The 27,196-nt window shown below is 41.2% G+C and overlaps 1 protein-coding gene across 3 annotated transcripts in view; it reads left to right on the top strand.

Moving 5' to 3' along the window:
- The window catches only part of LOC138013441 (microtubule-associated protein futsch-like), a 47,523-nt gene extending 24,777 nt beyond the window's left edge, over positions 1 to 22,746 (top strand). For 2 of the 3 annotated variants that reach the window (XM_068860525.1, XM_068860527.1), the window contains exons 7-25: positions 435 to 1,314; positions 3,424 to 3,754; positions 3,887 to 3,940; positions 4,258 to 4,372; positions 5,493 to 6,125; positions 7,440 to 7,492; positions 9,256 to 9,714; positions 10,201 to 10,389; positions 10,822 to 11,169; positions 11,522 to 11,588; positions 12,672 to 12,786; positions 13,151 to 13,226; positions 13,773 to 13,881; positions 14,606 to 14,722; positions 14,819 to 15,720; positions 16,326 to 16,389; positions 18,344 to 18,447; positions 19,818 to 19,988; positions 21,161 to 22,746. In XM_068860525.1, the coding sequence (XP_068716626.1) occupies positions 435 to 1,314; positions 3,424 to 3,754; positions 3,887 to 3,940; positions 4,258 to 4,372; positions 5,493 to 6,125; positions 7,440 to 7,492; positions 9,256 to 9,714; positions 10,201 to 10,389; positions 10,822 to 11,169; positions 11,522 to 11,588; positions 12,672 to 12,786; positions 13,151 to 13,226; positions 13,773 to 13,881; positions 14,606 to 14,722; positions 14,819 to 15,720; positions 16,326 to 16,389; positions 18,344 to 18,447; positions 19,818 to 19,988; positions 21,161 to 21,364 (4,991 nt within the window). In that variant the 3' untranslated portion in view covers positions 21,365 to 22,746. The remainder of the gene's footprint in view (positions 1 to 434; positions 1,315 to 3,423; positions 3,755 to 3,886; positions 3,941 to 4,257; positions 4,373 to 5,492; positions 6,126 to 7,439; positions 7,493 to 9,255; positions 9,715 to 10,200; positions 10,390 to 10,821; positions 11,170 to 11,521; positions 11,589 to 12,671; positions 12,787 to 13,150; positions 13,227 to 13,772; positions 13,882 to 14,605; positions 14,723 to 14,818; positions 15,721 to 16,325; positions 16,390 to 18,343; positions 18,448 to 19,817; positions 19,989 to 21,160) is intronic. The other variant, XM_068860526.1, reaches the window with a different exon arrangement.
- The last annotated feature ends 4,450 nt before the right edge of the window (positions 22,747 to 27,196 follow it).

Below are 27,196 nucleotides of genomic sequence, written 5' to 3'. Positions count from 1 at the left end.
TATGGCAGTTAATTGGGGAACGAGGAAGATCCAACAGTTTGACGATTCCAAAGGACTTAAAGGTTTTCGTTTTGTTTGGCTTGACTTCGAAAACTTCGCTCATGGCTAGGTTCAAGGTTAAAGGGGTTGAGCGCCCGTCACCTTTCATGTTTGTAGGTTTTTTGTTCTTATAGTACAACAAACCTCTAAGTGAAGGTAGAGAGCGCATTTCGTTCATATATGTACTTTGCCACCCTGTGCAACAGGCCTAAACATGACGCCTTCTCTTTGCGAGGAGCGCGTTTTCATTTACATGAATTAACTTGTCAGGTTTGGCATGAAGATCGATTATTTTTGTGCTCCTGTTGATGCAAAGTCATTTCCTGCTTAAAAAAAGCGTGCGGGCGGTGCAGCACGTACTGAGCGTTACGTTTTTTTTCGTTTTTTTTTTCCAGTTGAGACACCTCGTAAATTGGAAGCACAACCCAACTTGGTGGGCGAAAGGTCCGTAACGCGGGAGTCGCGTGATCTTCCGCTTACGGGACATGTACCTTTTCAACTCACTCGGAAAATTACACCTTTTGACAACTTCGCTTCTGAAAGACTTACAGAAGATAAAGCTCGACTTAACTTTGTAAGAGAAAGGTGTGAGGCTTCATTCAGGGTCTACGAAAGAGAGCTTCCAGTGAACCCCAAGGAAATATCGCGAAATGACTTTGAAAAAGGTAGCGAGGAGAGTTTCGAGGGTTACTTCCCGCGGAGAGAACAATCTCAAAAAAATGAACCTTACGTTGAGATGGTGAATTCGTTTGTCAAATCAACTTTCGAAAGACCGGAAAGAGGACTTCAACCTATTAATGTTGAGTTGAGACAAAGTGCGAAATCGCTGGAAGATCACAGAGCATTCATTGAAACACCCCGGGAACAAACTGAAAGCGAATCTGATTTTGAAGATGATTTAAGGACAAAGAATGAACTAAGGAGGATCACATCGTGTTTTATGCCACTTGAACCGGACCATGAAAACAAGGAGAACTCCACAATAGTTTCGTTGAGACCTTTGAGGTCCGAAGCCGAACGAAAACAAATCCGAGAGAAGATCGATCGACTCCGATCGATGGCCAAGCGGCGGAACAGCAAAGATCGTTTCAAGGTGTTTAGTCGTGGGAGAGATGTCCGAAGCCCGACAGCGATTCTGAATGGAGTAACTAGCGCTATTGGTGACGTGGCGGGGGTGGAGTCGGTTGAAAAAGAAATGCGAATGAAATTAGCCGAGTTACAGAAAAGGTATCGAGAGAAGGTTAGAGAACTGGCGAGGCTGCAGCCCAAGTACGGGTATGTCATTGAGCGATTTTCGTGGTATAGAAAGAGCCTATTACTCAAGAGTAAGAATGTGCTATCAAGTTTGTCTCCATAAGAGTCAGAAAAAGTGTCTATTTTTAAGCAAAGTTTTGCTGAAAAATAAGCAATAGACCAAACTGGCTGGCTCAATGTTGTACATTATTGAAATCTCCCGGGATTAAGATTCTTTGTGTATTGTATTTGCTTTGTAATGTAGCATTCACATTTTAATGACACGGAAATACCAGAAACAAAACGTTTTATTCCCAAGGGGTTTGAATTGGGTGCAACAGAGTTGGCCCATTTGGTCTATTGTTTATTTTCCCGCAAAACTTGGTTTAAAAATAAACACTTTTCTGACGATGATGGGAACAAGGCCAATTTGGGTAAATCTTACTCTTGGATGAAAACATAACTGAGCCGTAGAAATTTAACCATGCCATGCCTGAATATTGATATATCGAGCTCGACCTATTCCCGGGCTTATGCAATACAGCGCCATAATGAAATTCACGTTAATAGGCCTTATTCACGATAGCCGCCATGTTGGTTTTCAAATTGTCATGCAAATTAGCCATGTGTTATGCTGGGGGGCAAACATTGGAATAAAGGCAAATTGCGGAAGATCGGCTCGTCGAAATATGGAATTAACATTGCTAAAAGTACGTTTTAGAATTTAGAATAAAGTATCTTTTATAATAATTTTATATCTTTTGATTGCCTCTGACATTTTGACTTTCTACTTTGTTATCTGCTCATTTTTCACTAACAAAACATCGAAGTAACTTGTGTAAGCATTCTATTTTACTACTTAGGTGATGAACATTTAATGAACTTGAAACAAATCATCTGTGTGGCTAAGATGTTCGTGATAATCTCTCGAACTTGTGTTGTTTGCCCCCTCAGAAATGTGTAGCTAATTTGCATGATAAAGCAAATCCAACATGGCGGCTATCGTGAATAAGGTCTGTTGTGGGCATCAGAAAGTGACCCTCTAAAAGAGCAGTACAATACATGAAGTTGTGAGGCTTAAGGGGACACCTTGTGACATATCATGAAATTTCCCTGACTGTACGAAGAAGAAGTGATTTGGAACAACATTCAACTAATAAAAAAAATCGAAAAAATAGTTCTAAATAAAAAGTGCTAAACGTGTTGTGTAACTCTTTTTTATTTTTCTTACGTTACGTTACACCTTTTTCAATCCACCATTGTTCTTATTAGTATTTATAGAATGTAACTTACAAACACGTTTTGACCTGTTAATGATGAAATATTTCGCATTTTTTAATAGAAATTTACTTGGAATCTATAATTAGTTCTGTGTCATACCGCGTGGTTATTTCAAGGACGACTTATTATTAGCAACCAAAAATAATTATGTGCACAGAGAGTCGCTTTCTTATGATCTTACCGCATTGTCACGTTTTCGTTGGCAGTCATGCAAGCTGTATTTTTACTGGTATTGTTTTCGAGTCCAGAAATGTCACTGGATCGTGCGCAATTTGGGATCTTTGCAAAGTATCCCTAGCAAGCGTAGAGCATTGAGCGAGTCTAACCGTGAGACAGTTTGTTGACGATGCGCATAATCTAGTAGTCTCTACCGCACACGTTTACTTTTTACCATAATAGCGACTTACTTGCGTATGTGTTGCGATTTTGTAGCTTTATTTCGACTTCGGCAAGGATTAAGGCTGGTTTACACATAGGACGCAAGCATACGTAGCATACGCAGGCGCATAACCCTTCTTGTTAATTCGTGTTATTTGTTCTAATGAAAGGTACTAATTATCAAAACGCTGCTGCGTCTACGTACTTTGTTCGTGCTTATGCTTGCGTCTTACGTGTAAACCAGCCTTTAGCGAACTTAGACATAGAATCCGATCTCAGCGGACCACGAGATCGAGTTTCAGGCCTGAGCTTACGCACTTGAAAAACCTCGTCAGGCAAACCCAATGCTCAGATTGCAAACCCGCGTTCCCGGATTTGAAAAGTCGAAATTGCATTCGAATAGACTTAGTACTTCAATCTAAAGCTCGCTGTTTCCACGCATTCATCAATCTGTAATGTCAGTTCGCTGGTTTCAATTTTCTCTTTCTTCAGAGGGGAGGATGGCAATGGCAAATCAGCACCAATAAAAAGAGGCCCCGGAAGACCCCCGAAACGCAAGTACTTTGGTGCAAGCTCAAAGGGAGACAAGTCCTCTCCAGGAGGAACCGCTGATGAGGATAAAGAAGGCTCGGAACATTTGCCAGCAAGTGGGGGCCAGTCTCCCGAGTTGAACGCTGCCGCCAGTGAGTCGGAAAGCTTGGTATCGAAAGAAAGCGAGCCACCCAAGAAAAAAAAGAAACGCCCAAAACAGAGAAATTCTGCGGAGCAGGAAGGACGCGAGAGAGACACACCCACCCTCGGGATAAATCCCGGAGAGCTGGCGGTACGTCGAATGGTAGCAGCATAATTCCCTTGTGGAATTTCGCTCTGTTTTCATGAATACCACAGTAACTCTAAGCTTTTATCAATGCCCAGCTTTTGATTTGAATGTGGCCCTTTCCTTTCGAATTTTCAGGTTTCCTCAGTCAAGAAAAAGAAAGCTGGCAAACCATTGGCTGCAGAAGAAGAGGTCAGGGAGACGGATTTTGATTTTTTTTGAAATATTTGTCATAATGACTCTTAAACTGAAACTGCACTCTATCTTGCTTCCCCTCCCTCTTACAATTTTTTTGAACAAAAATTGACTGAATTGAATGTTTGTGGGGGAAGCGGTGGATAAAAAAGATTTAATGGGTACTTACATGGTACCTCGCCGAAAATCACCACTAAGGGTTGCACGTTTTGTTGCGAAAGCCTCTCAGTATGTTTGGAGATCATTGTCACCGTTGGAATTGATGCAGTTAAGCGTTTATGCAGCTTAAACCTTTCCCTTGAATTGTTTTGCAGACCGCAGCAGTGCTTTCTAAGAGCAAAGCCTTTAGCGGTAGGAAGAAGGCTTCTACTGGTCGGCGACGAAAAGAAGAGGCAGTGGAACATACCTCTGTGCGACAACAAGCTTCTGGTAAGGAAAATTCAATCTCTGGCGCGTTTGCATTTCCTTCACTAGCTCGTCTCCGGTGTTATAACTCATAACTCAGGGCTGACGCAAGCAGAAATCATTGTTAGCTAGAAACCTGCCTCAAACCTTTTCATGTTTTTGCACTGGGGACAAGCCCAGTTAGTATTGTGTACCGTTTAATTTGCAGTTCCTTGTTCCTACCACGCCCCCTTCATCAATAGATGTGAGCGATTACCTTTGGGACGCTGGAATATAACGTATGCACTGGTTATAGTAGTTTGGGTTTTAATCAACTAAAATCAATGGCATTTTGGATTGGACAGTGCGATAACCTTGGGGTAGGCAATCCGACGGACCGTTAAAGCGATAGGCGGAAAATGAAAGAAAGGAACTTTATTTAAGTGTCTAGTCGTTCTGGCGCTGGAGCGCTAATTGGGGACACTGTAAATTGAAATGAACAATGAAAGTAAATCAAGTCAAATGTCGGTTTTTGAGGAGAGGGGAAACCGGAGTACCCGGAGAAAAACCTCTCGGTGCAGAGTAGAGAACCAACAAACTCAACCCACATATGACGCCGGGACCGGGAATCGAACCCGGGCCACATTGGTGGGAGGCGAGTGCTCTCACCACTGCGACACCCCTGCACCCCTGACCCCCTGAGGTGTTTTTTTTCCAATCTCTTCACCGTCTCTTTCCTCCTCTTCTTTTACGAAAGGAAATGGTACAAGTAGGAAAGAGGGGATTCAGTTGTTTAATCGTTTTTGGAGTGCACAGCCACTGTGGCGTCTAAACTTGTGAGCAAGAAAACAACAACGACCGCAAGCCGTTAGAGTAAAGGGGTGGTATTACTGATGCACTGAAAATTCGTGGGTTGAGTTTGTTGTTGGTTCTCCCCTTGCTCCGAGAGGTTTTTCTCCGGGTTCTCCGGTTTCCCCTCTCCTCAAAAACCAACACTGCCAAATTCCAGTTCGATCCGGAATACACAGACACGTATTGAACGAGCTCCTGAGCGCTCTTGAGGTGTTCCGAGGGTAAACAATTTCCATTTCCATTTCCATTTTCATCTTTATGCGCCCTTGAAGCCAAATTTGTTTCTTATTTCTTTCTTGTTCTTTGTTTTCAGTCGCGTCAGAATCATACGCTAAGGAGATAGAGAGTGACCCTGACTACACGGAGCCATCGGGGAATTCAACAAAAAACTCGAAAGCCAAAAAGCAAAAACCGAAGAAGCGAGCTCGGCCGAAGTTGACCATCGAAACCGCGGAAACTTACGATGGAAAGGAGGACGAAGAGATGGCGTTGGACTATTCCTGCGAAACACCACAGCCGCCTACTTTGACAAAAGGCAAGAAAACCAAGGGTACGAAAAAGAATCGAAAGGCTAGCTCTGCTAACCTTCCCAAGGAAAAGTTTCATTTTTCGGAAATGACTTCTCAAGACGACAGCTTCTCAGAAAACAGCAGTATTTCTCCAAGTGAAATTGCGAAGGAAGTCGTAGCCACCGCCGCGAGAAAACAGTTGGAAGCGGCCCAAAAGAAAAATAGAGAGGTTTTGCAATTGAGTGAAGATGAGGATGATGTGTTTGAGGCAAGCCACGATGGACGTGATGGGTTGAGTTTGCTAGCTCAGGCGTCCTTTGCTAGTGCTGAAAAAGCGGTGAAACGAAAGAGATCTGAACATTCTTCGCCACTTTCCGAAGATTTAAAGAAACGAGGGCGGCCGAAGAAAGACTCCGACTCCCCGTTGTTCGAACCTGGTAGGTCACGTAACGTGATGTTTGTATGAGCGTTAGTTCCGTTAATACTGAATTTAATTAACTGGCTTATACTTTTCACGTATTTCTCCATTTTCTTACTTAAATCTTCTTCATAAAAACGTGCCACACGTTTGTTTTTTTCCCTCATTTAATCTTTTTTTAACGTCAAGAGCCCACAACAAAAAACATTGAATATAACCTGGTTTACTCCTGTGTTAGTGGCCGGGACCAAAACGTGTAGTCTTTCTTAATTATGAGCTGGTTCCATGTGTTATAATCAGCTCATTAGTTGTTTGGGTTTGTAGAAGACCGAACTACCTTTTTTTTTTTTGGGAAGGGAAGGGGAGAGGGGGGTAAAAATCTCCGGCCGGAGCAACACTCGGGGTCATAAATGAATCGAGGAGAAAGTGCTGCCACCTTCCTCAAGACAACTGCAAATTGTCGGACTGTTTAAGTCGTTCGAAAAAGGACACGGGTTTGTTACAAACACGATGGGATGGGACGAATAGGCTTCGTAACAAGCGGTTGACTTTTGATCATTAATATATTTCCTGAAGATGGCTCAAACCAGTTTCAACACTTAAAAGAAACGTTCTTATTAGGATTGACACTACAACACTTTATCACTTAACAGCAACGTTATGGTACCATATCAAACCCCCATTATTGCTGGCAACAGGAAAGCCCTGCAATAACACCCCATATTTTGGCTTTAGCTGCTAATATCTCAAAACGAACTCGGTGACCCCCATTTTTTATTTCTGAAATGTAATCAGCATGCCGGAATGAAACTTTCTGCAAAGTTAAAAAAAATTATGTGGAGCGGATTCAGAGCCACGTTAAATAATTGAAAATTCAAGATAGCTCTGAATCCGCTCCACACAATTTTTTAAACTTTGCAGAAAGTTTCATCTTCGTCTGCTGATCACTTTTGTGCAATAACAAATAGGGGTCACCGAGTTCGTTTTTCAGATACGAGCAACTAAAGCCAAATTGTAGGGTGTTTTTGCAATGCTTTCCTATTGCCATGGTAACTTATTACGTCACAAAAATGACTGCATATTGTTCAGCAATAATTGATGTTTCACATGGTACCATAACACTGCTGTTACGTGATAAAGTAACAGCAGTGTAAAGCAGTGTAAAATAACAAGGGCTCTTGAAAGTTTTGAAACTGGTTTGCGCTACCGTAATGCAGTAAGACAAAGCAGAAAAACAATGGGGAAAATGCCCATAGTTTCGGGAGGGAGGTTCATTAGTATTGAAATGTTTGTATTCCATGATAAAGATAACATTTGTTCTTTGTTGTCTTAGATGTTCCCGTAACTCCACCTAAGAAGAAGAAAAAGAAGAAAATCCAAGGAGAGGTACCTTAAATTGTGTTTTGTGTAGTTAATAATTTTCTCTTTTAGATTTCCTTCAATTTATAGGCGATGCTTCCATTTGTATTAGTCACCCAACAACCTTCGAAAGCCTCCGAGAAATCTATTCCTTGTATAGTTTATTTTTCGCGGTGTCACCTTCGAATTTTCCACCTGAGTGAAGTAGTTCGATTCTTCCCTGGGGCGCTATCTGATCTTTTTATGGTGCTTTTCAAGGTAGCTCTGATTTATAAGTCGCAGTGCTAACTTCTCCGCGTTGGTTGTGAGTGATCGGCTGGCGTTATGCGAAATCGTTTCAAATTACAGGTCCGCAAAAACGACGGCGGCCCTTCGGCCCGTTTCAGACGTCGAACTTTACATGTGCCGTCTAATGCAAATGAGCGAAAACAATATATTTTTCTCTTTTGCATGAGATTCGGCACATGTAAGGTTCGACGTTTTGAAACAGGCCTTACCTACCGTATTCAACCGAGTTCGTAGCTGATTGGAAACGCTTGCCAACTCACCAAAGGAGCCTACTATGGAATTATCGACTTACCACTTTGATTTCTTTGCTGCGAAACGAAGAATTCATTTAAACTTGAGGTTGTCACTACTTGTAAATTAGGGAGTGTAAGCACGGGCGTTTTTGAGACGCGGACGGCAACCGGAAGTGAGCTGTTTTCCCTGTTAACTTGTCTTCACACAACCACATTTACATTGCTAAGTATCTTTTTCTCCATTTGAGATGGTTAGTATAAAAATCTGGGAGACACTACTATCCTGGCTCGCGAAATGTTCTCTTCCGGTTGCCTTCCGCGTCTCAAAAACGCGCGTGCTTAAAGTGCCACTACGACGAAAATTTTGGTTTTCTTTTCGAATTTTTTCAACGTCAATGAAGTCAATATGTTCAAAGTAATACAATGCATTTAAATTTGGAACGATAGAAGCGAGATAAGTCGGGAAATAGCCAGCCAAAAACCGCTAAAAATCTGTCCGCCATTGCTCGGACGGCATTGGAGAAGCCTGCGATTTGTAAGCGGTCTTCACGCAAGACTTGGCTCGTGACGTCATACGCGCATCGCTTCGTGGGCGTTTGACAAAGCGAACAAGTCGATGAGGGAGTAATGTATATAATATCAGCAAAAAGCAACTCGGCGATCTCTCACATCTCATAGACGGCATGGGAAATTAGCCGCGTTTATTTTGAGCGTTGCGCAGGCGATCCAGCTAGACCCAATCCTTTTCCTTGCTCACGGTCATTTGCCGTTCGAGTAATGGCGGACAGCGAAAACCGAAAAACTACGTTACAATAATCATACTTTCCGTGGGAATTTTGAGATAAAAATTGGCATGATACCTATTTAGTGTAAAAAGAGGTGGCCATTTATGAAAGTCGTCTATTGATTAAACTTATTTGATACAAGTTCGTAAAGGGAAGCAATTCACATGTTTGGACTGGATGCAAATTCGCTAAGGGGATTAAAAAATTTTCCTGCGAAATTTGTTAAAAATTGTAGTTCGCATTATATACGGGTTGCGCGCTATTAACAGGGCTCTTATGGGTCTTGGAAATTCTGGAAAGTTATGGATTTTTATGCCTGGAAAATGACCATCATATTTAGCTGAATAAAATTGTTGTTGTTGTTGTTGTTGTTGTTGTTGTTGTTGTATAACATATATACACGTGGGACGAGAAAAAAACTTCAACCAAAATGGCGGGGGAAACATTCTGGAGGGTGTTCAGTACAATTTTTTTGGTTTACCAGGATTCAACAAAGGAACCTAAAAAGAAGAAAAAGAAAAAGAAGAAAAGAATTCTTCCGAAGGAAGAAATTACGGAGGAAAAAGATTTGGATGGAAAACAAGAAGATCAAGCTGAGCTCCCTGACACCAATGAGCAAGAAGAGTTTGAGCCAAAAGAGCCAGAAACGTCAGCTATAAATGAAGACAGCGAGCAAGATGAAGACGTCTTTCCATCCGCGTCTGAAAATAGCAAAGACATCAGGTCGGGTTATTCCATCGTAAGTGCTGTGCAAGATGGCGGCAACTCGAAAACGAGTATTTCATCGTTGCTAAGCGACGAATGGCAGCCGAGAAGAAGCGAACGAATCTTCATCAATAGTAGCGTGACCACAAACTCGAGCCCCAGTCCTCTCTCTCCAAGTGGCAAAGGAAGCGAGTTTACGTACACTAAGAAGACCAAGAGGATCTCTGTGTCCAAAGTGGTGAGAATAAATTTCAGAATTTATTCATAATATCTTGAATGTTATGATAGCAATTTGATAACCAGGTTCGTTTTTTTTTTCCGGTTTGGGGCGCGGTTATACGTTGACAAGTAACTAACATAAAAGTATACTTTGCTCAACATGCCAACTCGAAGTAAGCGAAAGACGGTCGGATGATGTCAGCATTTGAGTCATTTTGAAGCTTATATTTTGTATAACTCTAACCGATGGCATAGTGAGCCTCACAGTCAATCTCTATTCCAGTTTTACGCTAAGGAAGGTCGGAGAATTTTCATTCAGGAAGTCAAAAAAGAGGAAATAAGAAAAGCTTGTGAAAGCAGATTCAACCGAGAAAACCTTTGTTTTTTTGGCGACTGAGGTAGTCTTGCGCAAGCACGGTCGCATTTCGTTAACTCTTCATCCAAATAAGTGCTCCAGTTTATCTCATTTCGGGTCCACAACAGAAAGATTTTCTTCTTCCTACAGAAAACAAGTCGGTCCGGATCTCAGGGCGAAGAGGAGCTTGGAGAAAGTAACCTCGTTGCATTACAGAAGGCAAAGGTCAAAGCCAAGAAGAAGAAAGTCGCTGTGAAAACAAAGAAGAGGATTCTCTCGGATGAGGACTACGAGCCGCAGAAAGTGTCCAGAAGAGCACGATCCAAATCCAGGCTAACGGTACAGTTCAATTTACATTATAGTGTTTTTGTTTGATGCCTTCGTTACCCTATATACGGAGGGTGAAAAACAAAGAAGTAAAGAAAATGTTCGAGGGGTGAAAGACCCTCTTTTGATTCACAATCAAGGGGTGTCTTTTCTTGAAGAGTAAAGCTAATGGTTCCGTTCAACTAACTTTTGCGCACGCGTTCACGCCTGTCGTGGGGGACTGTTTTCTTCGTGTTGTGATTGACTTCTAGCTGCCCCGTCCCTTTAGTCGACAGACTAGGCGTTTTTCTGCGCTTGTTTTAGGCCGAAAACGTTTCCTGTCCCGGCGATCTGATTGGCTCGCTGCCTTAGTCTTTCACTCATGATCCAGATTCGGTTGTTTCGCACCTGTTTCATTTGATGCGCCATCAAACTGAAATGCGACTTTGTTCTTTTCTTTTGCAGACTGAGTACGACGAAATAGACGAAGAAGAGCCCGAAGATGCTGAAGAAAACGAAGACCTCCGCGAGGAAGGGGAAACTGATGCTGAAATAAATGTTACAGACAAAATGGACGCTGCTGAAGTAGAAAAATTGGAGGAGACAGAACTTCCTGTTCAGGAGGATCAAAGGAACGAAACTGATGAGAACACCGAAATAGAGGACGAGAAAATGGAAACGGAAGTAGTAGATGAAAATAAAGGAGATCTTGAGATGGAAGTGGATGAAAAATTAACGGACAAGACAAACGAGACAGAGGATCAGTCAAAGTTTGATACTCTTGAGGAATCTAAGAAGAACGAATGTGCAGAGGTGGGTGTCCCTTAACGATGATAATGATGATGACTAATATTATTCTGTTTCTTGTCTATGTCGTCGTTTTGCTGAAAATCTCAGTAATATAGAATTATCAAAAACAGGGGCTCGAAGGGAACGGCTGAAGATGACGGTAAATCCGATTTCTTCGAACTTCGACTAGTTTCATTCACTAATTATTGACACACTTTTGCTGATCATATCAAGAGAGATTAACCATCGCAAAGTCTTCATAAATACCTGAATTTGTATTGAAATCAGTGGCGTTCTCGTATCGGAGACTGAGGTCTTCATTTACTTTCGATTTTTGCACGAGTTTTAAGGAAGTCTTCTTTCGATTACTTTGCAGGAGAGCAACAGGAAAGTTGAGACGAATGAACGAGAAGAGACATTTGACGAGGAACCCTCGTCTCCAGGTTCGTTGCTTCCTGTAGATCCTTCGTTGGTCGAAGACTTGCTTTTTCAGATTGAGTACGACCGCCGACTGGTAGGCTCATCTAATTGTTTGAACAGAAAAACCTTAAATAACAATGACCACAACCAGGTTTTCTGAGCCCGCGAGACTGAGCACCGCCAGCAAACCATTGTTTTAACGAAAACCGCTGGTTAGCAACCTGGTATTGGTCATTGCTGTCTAAGGTCTTCCGTTTGAACATCGGACCACTGTGCATAAGGTCGCAGGATCAAAAAACTCTGGCCGGACCAACACGCAAGGTCTTAAAATAACTGAATGACATCTGCAAATGGGTAGACTCGATAAGGACGATAAATCGTAGGTCCCGGCTCACAACTCTTCAATGTTCGTAACCCTGTGGGACGTGAAAGAACCCACATACTATAGACCTCTTTCAAATAAAATATTCTTCTGTTTTAACGCTGGTAAGCCTTTCTAGCCTCGCTACGACGAGCAAATGTCAAAAGAATATTTGTTTCAAAACGAGGGCAGTAGGTGTAATTAACATAAATGCAAAAGAATGTGAAGGTAATCGCCACTTATGAAAGTGGTGTATTCTCCAAGAGCAGGGCATGGCCCGAGTTCCCCGGTCCTCTGTGGTGTATCATGTTTGGGACTAGGGAGGGTAAATGCTCGAAGATATTAGCTACACCAAGCAACTCTGAAATCCGAGGGTAAATAAAGATATGATGATAATCATGATAAATCGTTTCCTCTCGTTGTTATTTCTCACAATTCACGTTTATCACTGACTATCCGCGCGTTAACATATGTACAAAGGGACAATTTCCCCTTTAACAAATGTACTAAGAAACTTGCCAAAAACTATCCAGCGAATTTCTAAATCTATTTTGAATTTCTCATCTGTGTGAGGGACTCCTTTCCCTTTTGATGACTCTCCAAGGCCATTGCCATCTACTTAATGTAGAAATTATGACTGATAATGTTGCTTCTGTAGTCACGGTTTTCTTAACTTTACCGTTTGGAAACAAAAATAATAATAAAATGAAAATGCATCAACTCTCTCTTCCGTTTTTCGTTTTAGTCGATGTGCGCTTTACGTTTCTAATTGAAGAATTAGTTGAAGGCTCTAAACTCTTGGTTCCTGTTGATTCTGTGTTTTATCCCGGACGCATCAGCACATTCAACGAACCTGACTTGTAAGTACACATGTATACAGTTTGATTGGCTGCATATCAGGTCGACTGGTGGACTTTCATCGTGAAGTGTGCTGGATCTTTGAGAAAAAATTTTTAACCGAAGCTGTTCGAGAAGGTCTGCTTAAATGTTTGAAGAGGTTTAGTGGCGATTTTTTTTGTCACAAGGTTTGGATGATTTTTTCAGTGCCTCGTCAGAACCATTTCCGAATCCTTTGAATGATTGACCAATCCTTTGGCTGCGTAAAATGAATGTCGATAGAAGTCAAGCAGTGGCAGTGCTGTAACTTTCGTCCTTTTTTTTTGTTGCCCAGGCGTTACTAAATTAGCACATTGATTAAAACGAGCGCTTTTGTCTTGCTTCCAGATTTGGGGTGGTCCTAGATGGCGAAAGAGGCAGAAGACCTCATTGGAAATCCACCGAACAACTTCTGACTGAGGCGGTAAGCCAGGCAAAAACAATGTGTTTTAGCTAATATTTATTCAAGAAAGCCAGAGTGGTTCTTCAGCTTAGGCCGTAAAGCAAAACCGTAGGAATTATTGCGCGAATGATATAGGAGGCGATCGAATGGGTCAATGCAAAGGATATGAATGTAGCTGGCGAAACCTCTGGTCGGCTGTAAATGTGACATTTTTTAGCCAATGATCAAGCGTGGAATTTGACGAAAGCATGTTTAAGACGTAAACCAGTCGGATAGGAACTGCTTGTCTTCAGACGGTGCACGACGAGTGTTGATCCTAAGACTGTCCATACTATAAGAAATTGTATTTGACAGCAATCTGTTTGACGGAATTCCGTCTATGTGAGGATTCCTGTCCTCAGTTCTCATAAAGGCGAATCATATTCTTGGCGAAAGAACTTTCTATATTATCTGCGTTAAAAACTTTTTATCACGGTTGCCGAAGTTGTGTTTAAGGCCAACTATGTCCAAGCCATCCCAACTAAAAGCGCTCCCCTGTTAATTTATCTGTTAACCTTTCTCTTCCAGGTAAAGGATATTCAACCTCCAAGCGTTAAATTCCTCTCCATTGGAACACGTGTTTGCGCTCACTGGAGCCCGCAGTACCGGTGCTTCTATCCCGGTACAGTTACTGAGGGTGAGTTTACGAAGGAAACAACACCGTGTACAAGAAAATTCTCCTTACGGGCTTCTATTTGAATGGCTACACTTTGAATGCAAAAACAAAGCCTTAATTCTTTTACTCAGTAGCTGTTATTTGATTGGACACGAACAGGACAGCAACGCTAAACTGAAAAGAACTGCTTATAATGAGTAGCTTTTTATTGAATGGTCTTATTAGGATCCCCACCCACCCCATCACAAATATTTAATTGAAGACACCATAAGAAAAAGCCCTCCAGAAGCTTTCATTTGATCTGTGTCATTTTAGGATTTCACACAGACACAGGTTCGAGAAGCGTAGCAACATATTCAGCATCCAAATTAAACGAGTGTGATACGAGTCTGTTGCTTAGCATTCACCGTTTCAGTCAGCTTTCCTCTTGTAATGGGCCATTTTCGAGTTCACATCTGCCTCGTCTTTAAAGCGAGTCTAAGTGCGAAGTTTTTGTGGTGGTAATCAGTTATATTTTACGTATGAATGAAAACTGAACTTCGCACTTAGACTCGCTTTGAAGAGGAGGCAGACATGAACTCGGAAATGTCCTATTCGATCATAGTTAACTATGATTCGATTGACTCGATTTTCGAACTTGTTCGCTTAGTGACCTGGCCTGTGTAGGAAGGCGCGACAGAAAGTGACTACCATCCACGAATTTTCAATACCGTATTTTGAAATTCTTCGTCTTTTCTTGTTTTAGCTCCTCCTGATGAGAAGGAGGTGAACGGGAAAATCTGGATTGAGTTCGACGACGGAGACAGTGGTTTCTTTCAGTTAGATGAGATTCGGAGAATACATCCGAACTTTCCTGCGGAAGGTAATGCAATTTCCTCGGTACGTTCCGGTTTTTCTATAGGCAGTACTTTCGCAATTTTTCCAAGTCACGTCACTTATTTGTATTTTACAATTTCAGAAGTGGATTCCGCTCTTTCGATGTCAGAGAAAAGGTCTTCTTCCTGTTTACTGGGAAGTGGGTCTCAGTCTGCAGCCACTAAAGACGCAAATGCAAGGCTTCGAGCCGAGGAGAACACGTCAGAGTTTTCATCAGGGAACGATAGTTCTGGCGAAATTCAAGCAAATGGGCGCCGATTACGAGGAAAAAGGAAAACCAGAGAAGATTCGTGGCTTTCCTTAAAACAAATTAATAGTGGTGAAAGAGAAAGTGCTTCGAAGAAAGGGGAAACTGTTCGTAGTAAAACAAAAGATGTTGATAAAATCGGTGCTGAAAACACTGCATCTCTCGTCAAAGTTCGAGATAAAAGCAACGAGAATCAAGATTACAACATTTTGGATGTACAAACGAAGCAAAAGTCGAGCAAAAGCCGCGCAAAAACTGAAACCACTTTGGAGAATAAGGAAGCTTCGAGAACTGCGGAATTTGGAAAAACCGACTTAGTGTCGAATGCTTCGGAGGAGCTCAAAGAATCCGAAAAAGAAATCCATTCCAGCGAATCCTCTTTGAAGAAAGAAGGTTGTAATGGTAACTCTAAACACTGTCAAAAAAAGTACGCTTCGGCATTGGAGGCCTCTGCACAAATGTCTGATCATGGTGAAGACAGCGACGCGAACTCGGATGTTGAAACTTTAAAAAGCGAGAAGGGACCTCGTGCAGGAAGCAAAGGGTCCTCACGGACGTCTGAAAAGGACCTCAGAAGGAGATCCCTTACTTTGAACCTAAGTAGTTCTTTCCGCTCTTTGAGAAGCGACGTTGAGAGCCCGACACGTGACGTTTTGACTACGTCGCAAGATGAAGACAGTGAGTCGTTTAGCGACGCTTTCGACGACAGTCCGCTGGTTGAAAGCAAGCCTTTTCAGGTAAGCGTTCACTGAAAAGTGACTTAGTGATGCGATATACACCGGCAAGCACAACCACGGAGACTTAAACTATAAATACTTCTTAAACTGCCGATGCATTCATTCATGTCTTACTCCCAGACGTTCTTGTTGGGGGTAGATCCATGTCTAGATTTGATGGGAAAAGGAATTCCGCGGTCTCCCTGGGGTTCTTCTCCAGTGAGGGAGGCTAGTACATTAGTAACATTGAGCGTATTAATTAGTAATGGCTAGGCCTGAGAGGCCGTGATTCTCCCGGTCATCAACAGAATAGGGAACTCTGGTCTTTACAAAAGAGAAACGTAATTGACATAAAGGGCGGAATGCCTGGAAGAAAACCTCTTGGAACAGAGTGGGGTACCAAAGTACACCTTACATACAAATTGGTGGAAAGTGATTGCTTATGACACCACTCAAACCTTTTTTTCCCCATAAACTTCATGTGATCTCTTTATGAAGAAGACAGTGGGGTAAACATATTCGAAGTCCAAATCTTGCGGCTCTCCTCTCTCGATCGCGCAACATACTTCTCTGGAGGATTTTATACCAAAGTGACGTCATACTTTTTAATTTTCGTACGTTTCTAGCCTCGTCTTGGACGAAGACGTCGTTCGGAGCTGGATCGCCTCCATGCGGACAGGAAATTATCAGGTCAGATATATCATTTCATGTAACGAATGTTCTTTGCGTGCTTTCTTAACTGACCACACTTTGAATGTCAAGACGGGGAGTCATCGTTGGAAGTACAGTTTAAAAAAACTAGTAGCAATGTTTAGACCTGATAAAACACGTGCTGCGAGTTTTTTTTTAAACGGCTTCAAAAACATTCCACAAAAAGCGTGCCCCTCGGGAGTCCGAACAAAGATTCAAATTGTGAGAGGAGGACATTAGCCAACAACAAAAACAAGCTATGCCTTATTAGCACATGTAGAATTCTACTAGTATACTAATACAAATGCTGTAATATGATTGTCTGAGCCATTGAACACTATCAGCCATTAGTGTGCAGTGGCTGGAGGTCGTCCTGGAGGAAAATTTGGATGCAAATGGGTAATTAAATTTCTGAGAAGTCTAAACGAAGGACATTTACGGTTTCTTGACTTTCAAAGAAGGTGAAATTATTGAAAAAGCTGATGCGCTCGCGCGCACAACTTAGATTTTAAATGGCAATTCAATCCGAGCGATCTTTTTCAGGCGCAAAGTTCAACTATCACCTCATAGAAATCTCGAGCTCATAATCTGATTGCTAATTAGTATGCTTTATATAAAGAATAGGCCATTTCCGAGTTCATGTCTGCCTCCTCTTTAAAACGAGTCTAAATGCGAAGTTTTCTTATGAAAATTAGTTTTCATTCATACGTAAAGTAGAACTAATTACCATCACAAAAACTTCGCACGTAGACTCGCTTTGAAGAGGAGGCAGACATGAACTCGGAAATGGCCTATTCGAATGAGAAGTGTTTTATCCGGTTTAAAAATCACGCACGTGACCTTTTATCGATGACTTGATAGGCTGTTTCGCTCATGAATTTTTAATGAGTTTTTGAAGTTTGAGAATCGGCCAACAGGCCATTTTACAGTTGTTTGCTCAGTGACCTAGCCTATGAATGACTACGAGGCTGCTGGTGAACTTGTATTGATACACACCTCACTGCTTTTCTCATGTAAATTGTGTTGTTGTAATTCTAATTAGTCTACATTAGCATTAGAAAAGCACAAAGGTTTGTACCAAAGCAGGGTCACCGGCAGCCTTGCTTCCATTTTTAGGCCAGGTAATTTAGCTGCAATTGGAAAATGGCCTGTTAGAATGGCAAACACTTAATAGACCATTTTACAGTTGTATGCTCAGTTTCCTGGCCTTTGAATGAAAGTGAGTCTAGAGTTGACCTTGCTTTGATAGAAACCTCACTGCTTTTCTTATGTTAATGATGTTGTTCTCACGTTAATCAGTAGGAATTTACATAAGAAAAGCAGTGAGCTTTCTATCAAAGCAAAGTCAACTCCAGCCTCACTTTCATTCAAAGGCCAGGAAACTAAGCACACAACTGTAAAATGGTCCATTTGCCCTCATATGCTCACAACAGTAACATATTGTCCTGGTGAGATTTATATTACAAATTAAGAATGAAAGCTACCTGTAATAAACCGTGAGATCTAAACAGCTTTTCCCTGTTGCATTGCCAATGGTTTTATGTCCACGGAATCCACACATGAACTTCCAGCAGCCTCAAGAATTGATACTTGGTGTGGATCTCTGATAAAGGAGCAGGACTTGCGTATGCGCATCTTCGGGGTTCAAATCTCTACTTTATCTGACTTAACTGTGACGTTAATTGTCTGTGTTTCGAAACGCAAGTGATGTTAAAGAGCAAGGGGACACTTCGTGACGCTTATTTAAATCCGCGTGCATCTAATTAGGAGAACGCGTTCATTTGAGTTGTTTCTTCGGCTGTATTCTCTACCTCACAAGCTAAAAACGTCTTATGGTCTTGGTTTGTAAATGTAACTGTTTGTTTTACTGCAGCGGTGAGCTTGCTTGTTTGCTTGCCCTGGTGCCGAAATTTGACCTTAATTGCATCAAACGTTTTTTCTTCTTTGATATCAGGGCCTTTATGGCAGTGGTCAGGCAAGAATTTTCAGAATAAGAGAAAAGGAAAAGGGAAGAAAGTCTTTTACAAAGCCATTGTGAGAGGAGATGAGACTATATCTGTGAGTAATATGAATGGTTTTATTGCTGTAGAGGTTTTGCACGGCAGCCATGTGCATGGCAGGAAAAATGAAAATGTTTTGCATTAGAAAGAACATTTGTTCCCATAGGAGAAAGAATCTATTGTTCCTGCCATGCAACATGGCTGCCGTGCAAAACCTCTATAAAGTGTGTTCAGCAGCCATATTTGCATACTAAGACAAACGGAAGAATTTTCCCAGAAGAATATTTCACTCATCCGACATGGCCGTGCTTTCTTGTTTCTTTGTTTGACTCATTCAACATGGCCGCCGCCGTGACATCATGTGAAAACACTCTATAACGAAACAGTGAATAAGCAGTTTTGATTTTGTCTTGAACTGAAGCCATCGACCAAATTCAACCTAATATGCGACCTGCATTAACCAAATTCAAGGACAATTTGATCGTTGCCATAGAGTTATCGATTTGGAGCACAAAACCTTTTCTCCAAAAGGTGGCCATTGGTCGTGTAGTACGATCACAATGTAACTCACAGAGCCCCGCTATTTTACCCAAGTAATTTATCTGAGTGGTGGTGCTAGTAATCGAAATGGGCGTACACAAAAACAAAGAATAACTCTGACCATGGTTGGAATTCAACTCATGACCTTCGGATTTATCACTGTTGCTCTGCCGACTGATTTACAAGGTGAGACGCAAGCAGGTCGTGGGAATTTGAGGTGTCATCTTGCGGCAATGAACACGCATAACTACAAAGGACAGAAGGGGAGGGATTACATGTATACATATAGCACTTCAATCAGTATCATTCTGATTGTTCATTCTATTCATATGTAAGTGTAACACAGCCAACGGGAAAAAACGTCTCTCTCCAGTTGTAACGTTTTAAACCTCTTGGTCTTAGCGAACTTGGGTCATCCTTGCATTCCTTTTAGCTGTTTCCAAGCCAAACGAATATTTCCTCACGAGAGCTTGTTTATTTTCAAGGGGTTTTGTAACTGAAGTCGAACCTTTGATCATCTAAATGCTCCTAGGAGCTATTGTAGCTTGTTTTAAGTGCCCATCACCTCAATTCACTTTTCCACTTTATTTGTTCTCCGAAATCGTCCCAAATACATCGTGTTGTTTTGAGAACCTTTGAATTGAAATTTCACTTTTTTATTGACTTTGAAAGACTGGAAAAGTGGTCATACTTTGATCAACAACCGAGCAATGAAGGTGAAAGGGTTCTATACCGGGTTGATGTCGCAAATTAATTTGCATCGCTGTTTTCAAAGAAGGATCTCAATGCAAAATGTAATTTCGTCACTGATGTAGGCATTGTGGGAGGCTATATACACAGTATAGCTACCCCATTGTCTTGTTGCTTAGGTTCCGCTTTGATTGACAGGTCAATGATTGTGCTGTTTTCATGTCAAACCCAACAAAGAATCTCAATCTCCCTTATGTTGGCAAGATCGAAAGCATGTGGGAAGGGTGTGGCGGGAACATGGTGGTACGTGTCAAATGGTTCTACCACCCCGAGGAAACAAAACCCGGAAGGAAACCATCTGATGGCAAAGTATGTATATCTAGTTTTTGAACGGTAAAATAGTTCCCTCAAACAAATACGTGAAATTATTGAAAGGTGTAATGTTCCCTTAAACGTTAAATACCGGCAGTAAGTTGGACGTTTGACGGAATTTAATTGCCATTCGTTTTGTGTAATTGAATTTTTAATAACTCCAGGAAGGAATGTAATGTCATGAAAAAGGATACAGATTAGTTGGAATACGTCAAATATTTGTGTTTGGAAAATCGTGTGATGTAACACCCGGAAATGTCGAACTAGAGACCATTGTCATGCAACCTTTTCCGAATTTCCGCTCTCGTTAAAACCTTATTTTACTTAATTCACATATTCACGCTGATCCTAACCCTGAATAGTAAGAAACAGAATAGTCCGAAAACAATATCTGTGCCTGAAGCGACCGGTTGACCCAGTTTATTGAGTATCGGCCAACCAAGCGGGAGGTCTTGAGTTGAATTCTAGAGGGACCAGCGTTCGAGGACTTTGAACATCTGAGGAGAAAGTGCTGCCTGTGTTATCGCATCTGGAGCCGATGACTGGACTTTCACCTCTTTTCGGATAAGGGCTGCATACTGTAGGCCCCGTCTCGCAATTTTTCCGGTTAAAGAACGTTGAAGAACCCACACACTGTTCGCTAAAAGAGTAGGACACGGAGTTTCCTTATGTTGTAAAGGGGGCATGTAATTGGAGCTCTCTCTCTCTCTCTCTCCCTCTCTCTCTCTCTCTTTTGTAATCCTTCGTGATCACTGTGACACAGTACAGTAATGAGAAACGAGTTTCAATAATCGGAGACGACCCAAACTTGCAATAATCAGTAGAGAGAAAGGATATTTTTCGCTGATGTTCTCGCACTCGTCGACGCCCTCGTTGCTCACGGTCCCAAATACATGTAGTGCGGTGACAAGGACCCCGTTTCTGAGAAAGTCACGAAAGAATACAAATACAATCAAACCTCTCCACAGCGGACACTCTGGGAAAAGAAGGAAAAATGTCTGTTGTTTTAGCTTACGGCTTACCGGATAATCCTACTTTTATTCTTTCGCGTATTTGTTGTCATCAACGCCAGTCCTCCTTCCTTGTGACCAATGTCTCTTTTTAGATTATTTTGTTGTTGTGTTTGGAAGTTAAACGAACCTGAATAATTTTTCTTTCGTTTTTTGTAGCAATCTTTATACCGCTCAACCCACGTGGACGAAAACGATGTTCAGACCATATCCCACAAGTGTGAGGTACTGACCCCAGAAGAATTTAAACGACGCTTTCAAAGCCTTGAGGCACCTGGAACCAGGACCTCTCTGTCAGATCGCGTGTTCTGTTGCATCGGAAGCTACGACCCAAACAACGAGACGTTACAGACAGAACTTTGATCTGCGCATGCTTCTATCGCTGCTCTCGTCGATTCAAGGTGGTTTCCATGGCAACTTTGGTTTTGGTTTGATGGCCTTCGAGATTTGACACGCCACTTTTGCTCTTCAGTTGCGCGACAAAGATGTTGCCAGTAAAAGGACACAGTGTCGTGTGGTGTCATCTTCGATGTGTTGGAGACGCATGAGGGAACGTGCCAGTGTCCCATGCTGTCTGCTCAAAACAAACAATTGAGTGAGGAGTTTGTTGTCGACGTTAATTATCCAATTCAAGATACGAGATTTATCACAACAGAGTTAAAAGAAAAAACAATATTAATTTGTTAAGAAGCCTTAAATTAATTATTCCTAGAACGTTATATGGACGTCAAATGCGAAGAGACTCGCTTTCGGAGAATACAAGTACGATATGTTTCCCATGGAAAACAACTGGTATTTGAAGTTTGGCTTTCACAATTTTGTTAACGTTCGCGTGTTGCTTAGCAACCGATCTAGCGGTATCCCTTGTCATTAGCTCTTACGTTTTTCTTTCCTGTCTTCGAGCCTAAAATAGCGCAGTTCTGTTTATAAATAAATGTTAGTCCTGTGACAGCGACTAACTTAGAACATTGCTTCTTGCGTGTTCGTGGATCGCGCGCGCTGGCTCGCGGAGTACTGGGCCCTTTGCATGAGCGTGTCACGTGACCTTGTCAATCTTAAAAAATGGTTGTGGTACAAAATAGATGCCAGTAAGAATGTCAATTTTGAGGCCACTGACGTTTAAGTGCTTGATTTTTAGAATGGTTTGAAAGTTTGAAAAATATAAGAGAATTGTGTGCTGGATGACAAAGCCTTTCCATATAGATCTCAGTAAATTTTTAAGCAATAAAAATCACTGGAAAATCTCTCACAAAAATGTCAATCAATAGCCTTAAAATTGACATTCTTATCAATTTCATCACGCTCTCACTTTCGTTCCATTTCTGGCATCTATTTAGTACCACGACAACTTCTTATGATTGACAAGGTCACGTGACACGGTCGTTCAAAGGGCCTATTTCTATTTCTTCGTTACTTTGGTCACTTGACATAAAAATAACCTTAAGAACGCCCTGTTCTCATGCTACGACTTGTAATTTAACAATCATTACGTGTGCAAATAAATCAAAAATATTTTTTTACAAGGCAAAGGGAGGCGACCCTAGTCGCTAGCGAGTAAGTTGAGTTTTGTACTGTAGGTTAAATTTATGAAAATAATCCACCTATGTAAATACTGTACATGAATTACTCTCTGCTTTTGTAATATAACTCTGCTAGCTCCTAGCAAAATCTGTCGTTTATACTATACAGAGGAAATATCATAAATATCTAGTTTTAGAATGAGAAGTAAAGTTTTAGATTTTGTACTTGCGTCGCTTATTTTTGTCCATGGCGTTTTCTTTTGAAGATTTTTAGTTGACGCTTGCGTAGGTTTAATGTTATCTTCGTTGGATCGGAGCCTGTCTCTAAATCTTCTACTTCCCCTAAAACTGATATTTCTTTAATGTTATCTTCGTTGGATCGGAGCCTGTCTCCTAAATCTTCTACTTCCCCTAAAACTGATATTTCTTTACTCCATCGGTTTAAATATGAACTGGAAAAGAGACCGACTTGTATCCCCCATATCAAAATCCCATTTCTATTGTAAAGAACGTTTCCTGACAGACAAACTTTCATATCAATGTTTATAGAGAACCTAAGAAGGAAACCAATTTAAAGCTTGAGGACTTGAAGAGTTTTTCCCGGGTGCCTCGTGGTAAAACCTTAAGCTTAAGGTGCTGGTTTTTTATCGAAGACCCTTTCCCTTAAAGATCCATTTGGAGGGAACAATTTCTGCCTCAATTTACATTTCAAAATTTCGGTTTATATCCTGGTACATTATTAGTTGAATGAAGTTGTTGAACGCGCACGTTTTCTTGTCCTTGTATAAGGATCTCCCGAGCGAAAGAGGCTCACTCGTTTTTCGCAACAGCGATGGCACGAACGCCCTTTAATTGACATGCTCATATTCCACCTCTTTCTTTTTTGTAGGATTCTTTTTTCTGTAGTTTATTGTATTCTTCTGGTCGTGTTATTTTTGTGTTGTCTTTTTGCGTTCGAGGTACGAGAACGCAACTCCTAATTTGTGTTGTAAGGGAAGTTTTTTCGAGATTGCATTTTCGTCGACACACTTTTGCCTCGCTTTGAGGCGCTTGGTTACGTTTTGCCTCACTTTGACGAACTATCGCACGTGGTGATTTGTGCGTCGTCGGCGTTCATTATTCTAGCGTTTGGTGAGGTGTGATAATCTTCCATCGTTCATCGTTGAAAAGAGCTGAAAGATTGCTGAAGGTCTGTCAACTGAAGTCGGTAAAATTTTACTTTGGATTAAGCATGGTTCGTCACTGTCCTTGCAAAATGCGTGCGACTCCTCGCGCTTGCATCAAACCGGTTTGTTTTGCTCGGCGGCCGTTGTGCCACAAAGTGAATCTACCGAGTTATGTAGCTCGGCGGCCGTTCTGCCACAAAGTAAATCTACCGAGTTGTGTAGCTCGGCGGTCGTTCTGCCACAAAGTAAATCTACCGAGTTGTGTAGCTCGGTGGCCGTTGTGCCTCAAAGTAAATCAATCGAGTTGTGAAGCTTGGCGGCCGTTGTGCCACAAAGTAAATCTACCGAGATATGACGCTCGTCGGCGCCATTTCATCATGACTTGTGATATTTACGGCGTTGAAATCAACAAACTGAATTTATTTTGTCCAAGCGTTCAGCACAGAAAAGTAATCTTAGGTCTTCAATACCACAAGCTGACAAGACTTGCAAGTAATAGTTTCATTTTAGAGTAATTTTCAGTAGTTTTCTACTTGTAGAATTCCAAATAAATAGTTAATGATTACGTCTAACAAGTTGTCACGTTCATAGATGCAGTACAGTGGAATTAGATCGTTATATCGAGGTATCGTTATAACGAGACTCCCGATATAACGATATTGCCTTAAAATAACCGAAAATATCTTGTTTCGGGGTAAAATTAACATGTGTTTTTTACTACTGTACATATTGTTTAATTAAACTTGTAATGAGTATCAAATGACTCACAATTTGCAAAGCATTAGACGTTATCAAGGTTACACAACAAAGTCTGTGGTATGAATCGTAAAAGGGAAACAAAAGAAAACTTAAACATTTGAAGTTGTATCTGTGTACTGATGCTGTTATATCGGGGAAGATTTTACGCTCGGTACGCTAAGAACTCAGCGTTATATTGGGAATATCGTTATATTGAAGATCGTTATATCGGGGTTCTGTCCCATACATTTTACTGTAACTTTTGCCGGGACATAGTATGTTTATCATTTTACCGGGGATATCGTTATATCGAGGATCGTTGTATCGGGGTTCCACTGTAATAACATTTCCCTATCACACGAAACATCCACCCTCCCCCCTCAGTTGCTACCTGTACCAAAGCTGTACCGTCCTACAAACATCGAACGCACTCGCCTAAGCTTCGATTACCCCTAGTTTTAGTCTTGTAATTAGTAGGCCTTGTTGTGGGGTAACACCAGAAACCCATAAGGGTTGAAACGTGTAACGCGCGTTCACAGCTTCCGAATATTCAGTGCGAACTGATTGGTTGAATGTTTCAGTGCTAAGTACCATATTTGGAAACCTCTCGCTCTTGTTGTTCCAAATATGGTACTTAGCAAATTGGAATATTCAGAAGCTTGTTTCGCAGCACACAAGGGGCCGTTACACGTTTCAGCCCTCATGGGTTTCTGGTAACACTTGCAAACTTTTAAACCCGGTAGTTTTCTATAAATTCCATGTACCCTTAGTTGTTCATGTATAGGAGGTTGTTTTTTGCGTGTGATACATCGAGATGTGGAGTTAAAGTTAAAGCTTTTCGTCAAGAAACCGTCTAGAATCGGGTTGTTTTTATTTGCAAATAGTCATCTATATAGGGTTCCCAGAGCTTATGTTTTTTTAGCATGTTAAGCCTTTTCTTCCTAAAGGAAGCTGCAGACTGTTATTTTGAACGGCTGAGTACATTATTGTGTCCACACCAGTGTTCCGACGTTTTTTCTTTCATATAGAGTGTGGCTACACAACTATGATCTGAAAATTGCCTGAAAACAATGGCAGTCTGACTTGATACTTACTTTATTCCAATACTGCATTTGAAGAGGACCCAGAGGTTTGCCTTACAAACAGTCCCCAAACAGATCTAAAATTAAACCTGAAATACAAATACAAATAGTTTATTCGCTCATTTGCACTTTGTTCCATTACATGATAATTACTGGGTTGCCTATGGGCAAACCCAGTCGAGGTCGACGTTTAGTTTGTTTGTTTTCTCTTTTTTTTGTTTTGTTTTTTTTTTTTTTGTTTTTTTTTTCCGTGTCGGTAAAAGTCTTGCCTGTCACTCCCCTGGTAAGTAGTGTCTTTGTGTATAGAGCCTTCTGCGCGTATTTTCTTAGGATCGAGAGGGTAGTGGAACTGCGTAGATTGCTCTTGTGGACACAGGAGAATCATTAACTTAGCCTGCAATGGCGTCGAAAGTCATGCAACGCGAATGGCGTTTTAGTGGATCCTTAAACAAAATATAACCTTATGGAGCTCAATAATGGAAAGTCAGTTGGATAAACTAGGCATGAATCTCAAAAGCGACGAGTACTGAACTTCGACAACAATCTATCGCCCGTCGAGACGAAGTCAAAGTGAGCAGTATTTACCTGAAGTACATGGTAATTTGACACAATGGATTTTCTTGTCTTCACGCACGCAATCAAATAGGAAGAGGTTTTCGCCTCTAAGAGCAAATATGTTGTTTGTTTCAATAAAATTTTCGCTGGAAAAGGATTCTGTGGTATTTTCTGCCTTTGTGAATTATAATATCATGTTGTGTATTGAATTTTCGAGCTTAAGGTTCAAATGTGATATTGGAGAAGTTTTTTAGTATTGCTCTGTAAGCAGGAAGGGTTCACAGGCCTGTTGGAAGCGTGCTTGAGTTTCAACAAAATGAGGCCCAAAATCAGTGAAAACTTGTGACGCAGATGAATAATAAAGTAGCTGCTATTTCCAAAATGATGGAATTACCTGGTGATAAATAACGTCGTACGCGTCTTGGAGAGTAAATTTTGACTTTGCATAAACAAGAGTTGGGCGATTGTGATCTTTGTTTTGACTTCGCTCATTTCATTGTCAAACTTTATAACACTTGACAGAAAAAGAAACTTACAAAAACCCGATATCTTGCCATCATTTGACACAGATGCTTCACTGTTTGGCGAGTAAACATGCCGGGGTAACTTAATCACGGCGCCCGCTGAATTCCGGCCATGTCACTTTCGATTTTGCAATTTACTTGAACGTAGCAAAAATCTCCCAAAATGTTTGTCGCTGATCGTAACTTTTTATATTCTATATTCACGGTTCAAAATTAATGTTGTTTTCATGTCGTAAATATTTTATTCTCGATCGACCGTCCGGGAAACTTCCTTCTGCTCTTTCTGAAAACTGAGTATCAATATTTATTTGCTTTTTCATCAATATTTGTTTTGCATAAAGCAAGCTAACAGAATCTGTACCTTGCTGAGTTCGCATTTGTTAGCGTTAATAGTATTTTCGGTCAGATATTTCTGTTTTTTATGAGGGGTTTATTGTTTTGGTCTCCCATCCCAACACTAACCCCGCGAAACAGGGCTTGACTTCAGTGAAGTTTAGTATTACAAAGTTTTCGGATGCTCATAGGGCACACTTGTGGTGAAAAGAAGTTGTGAGGGAACTTGAAAATTATCAACATGTCAGCCCAGAAGCCAATGTTTCTCGCTTCTCTT

This window comes from Montipora capricornis, chromosome 8, assembly GCF_036669925.1.
Source record: "Montipora capricornis isolate CH-2021 chromosome 8, ASM3666992v2, whole genome shotgun sequence".
In the NCBI taxonomy this organism is placed as follows: domain Eukaryota; kingdom Metazoa; phylum Cnidaria; class Anthozoa; order Scleractinia; family Acroporidae; genus Montipora; species Montipora capricornis.
Note: the sequence above shows the minus strand (reverse complement) of the source record. Positions and strands in the feature narration are given on the sequence as shown.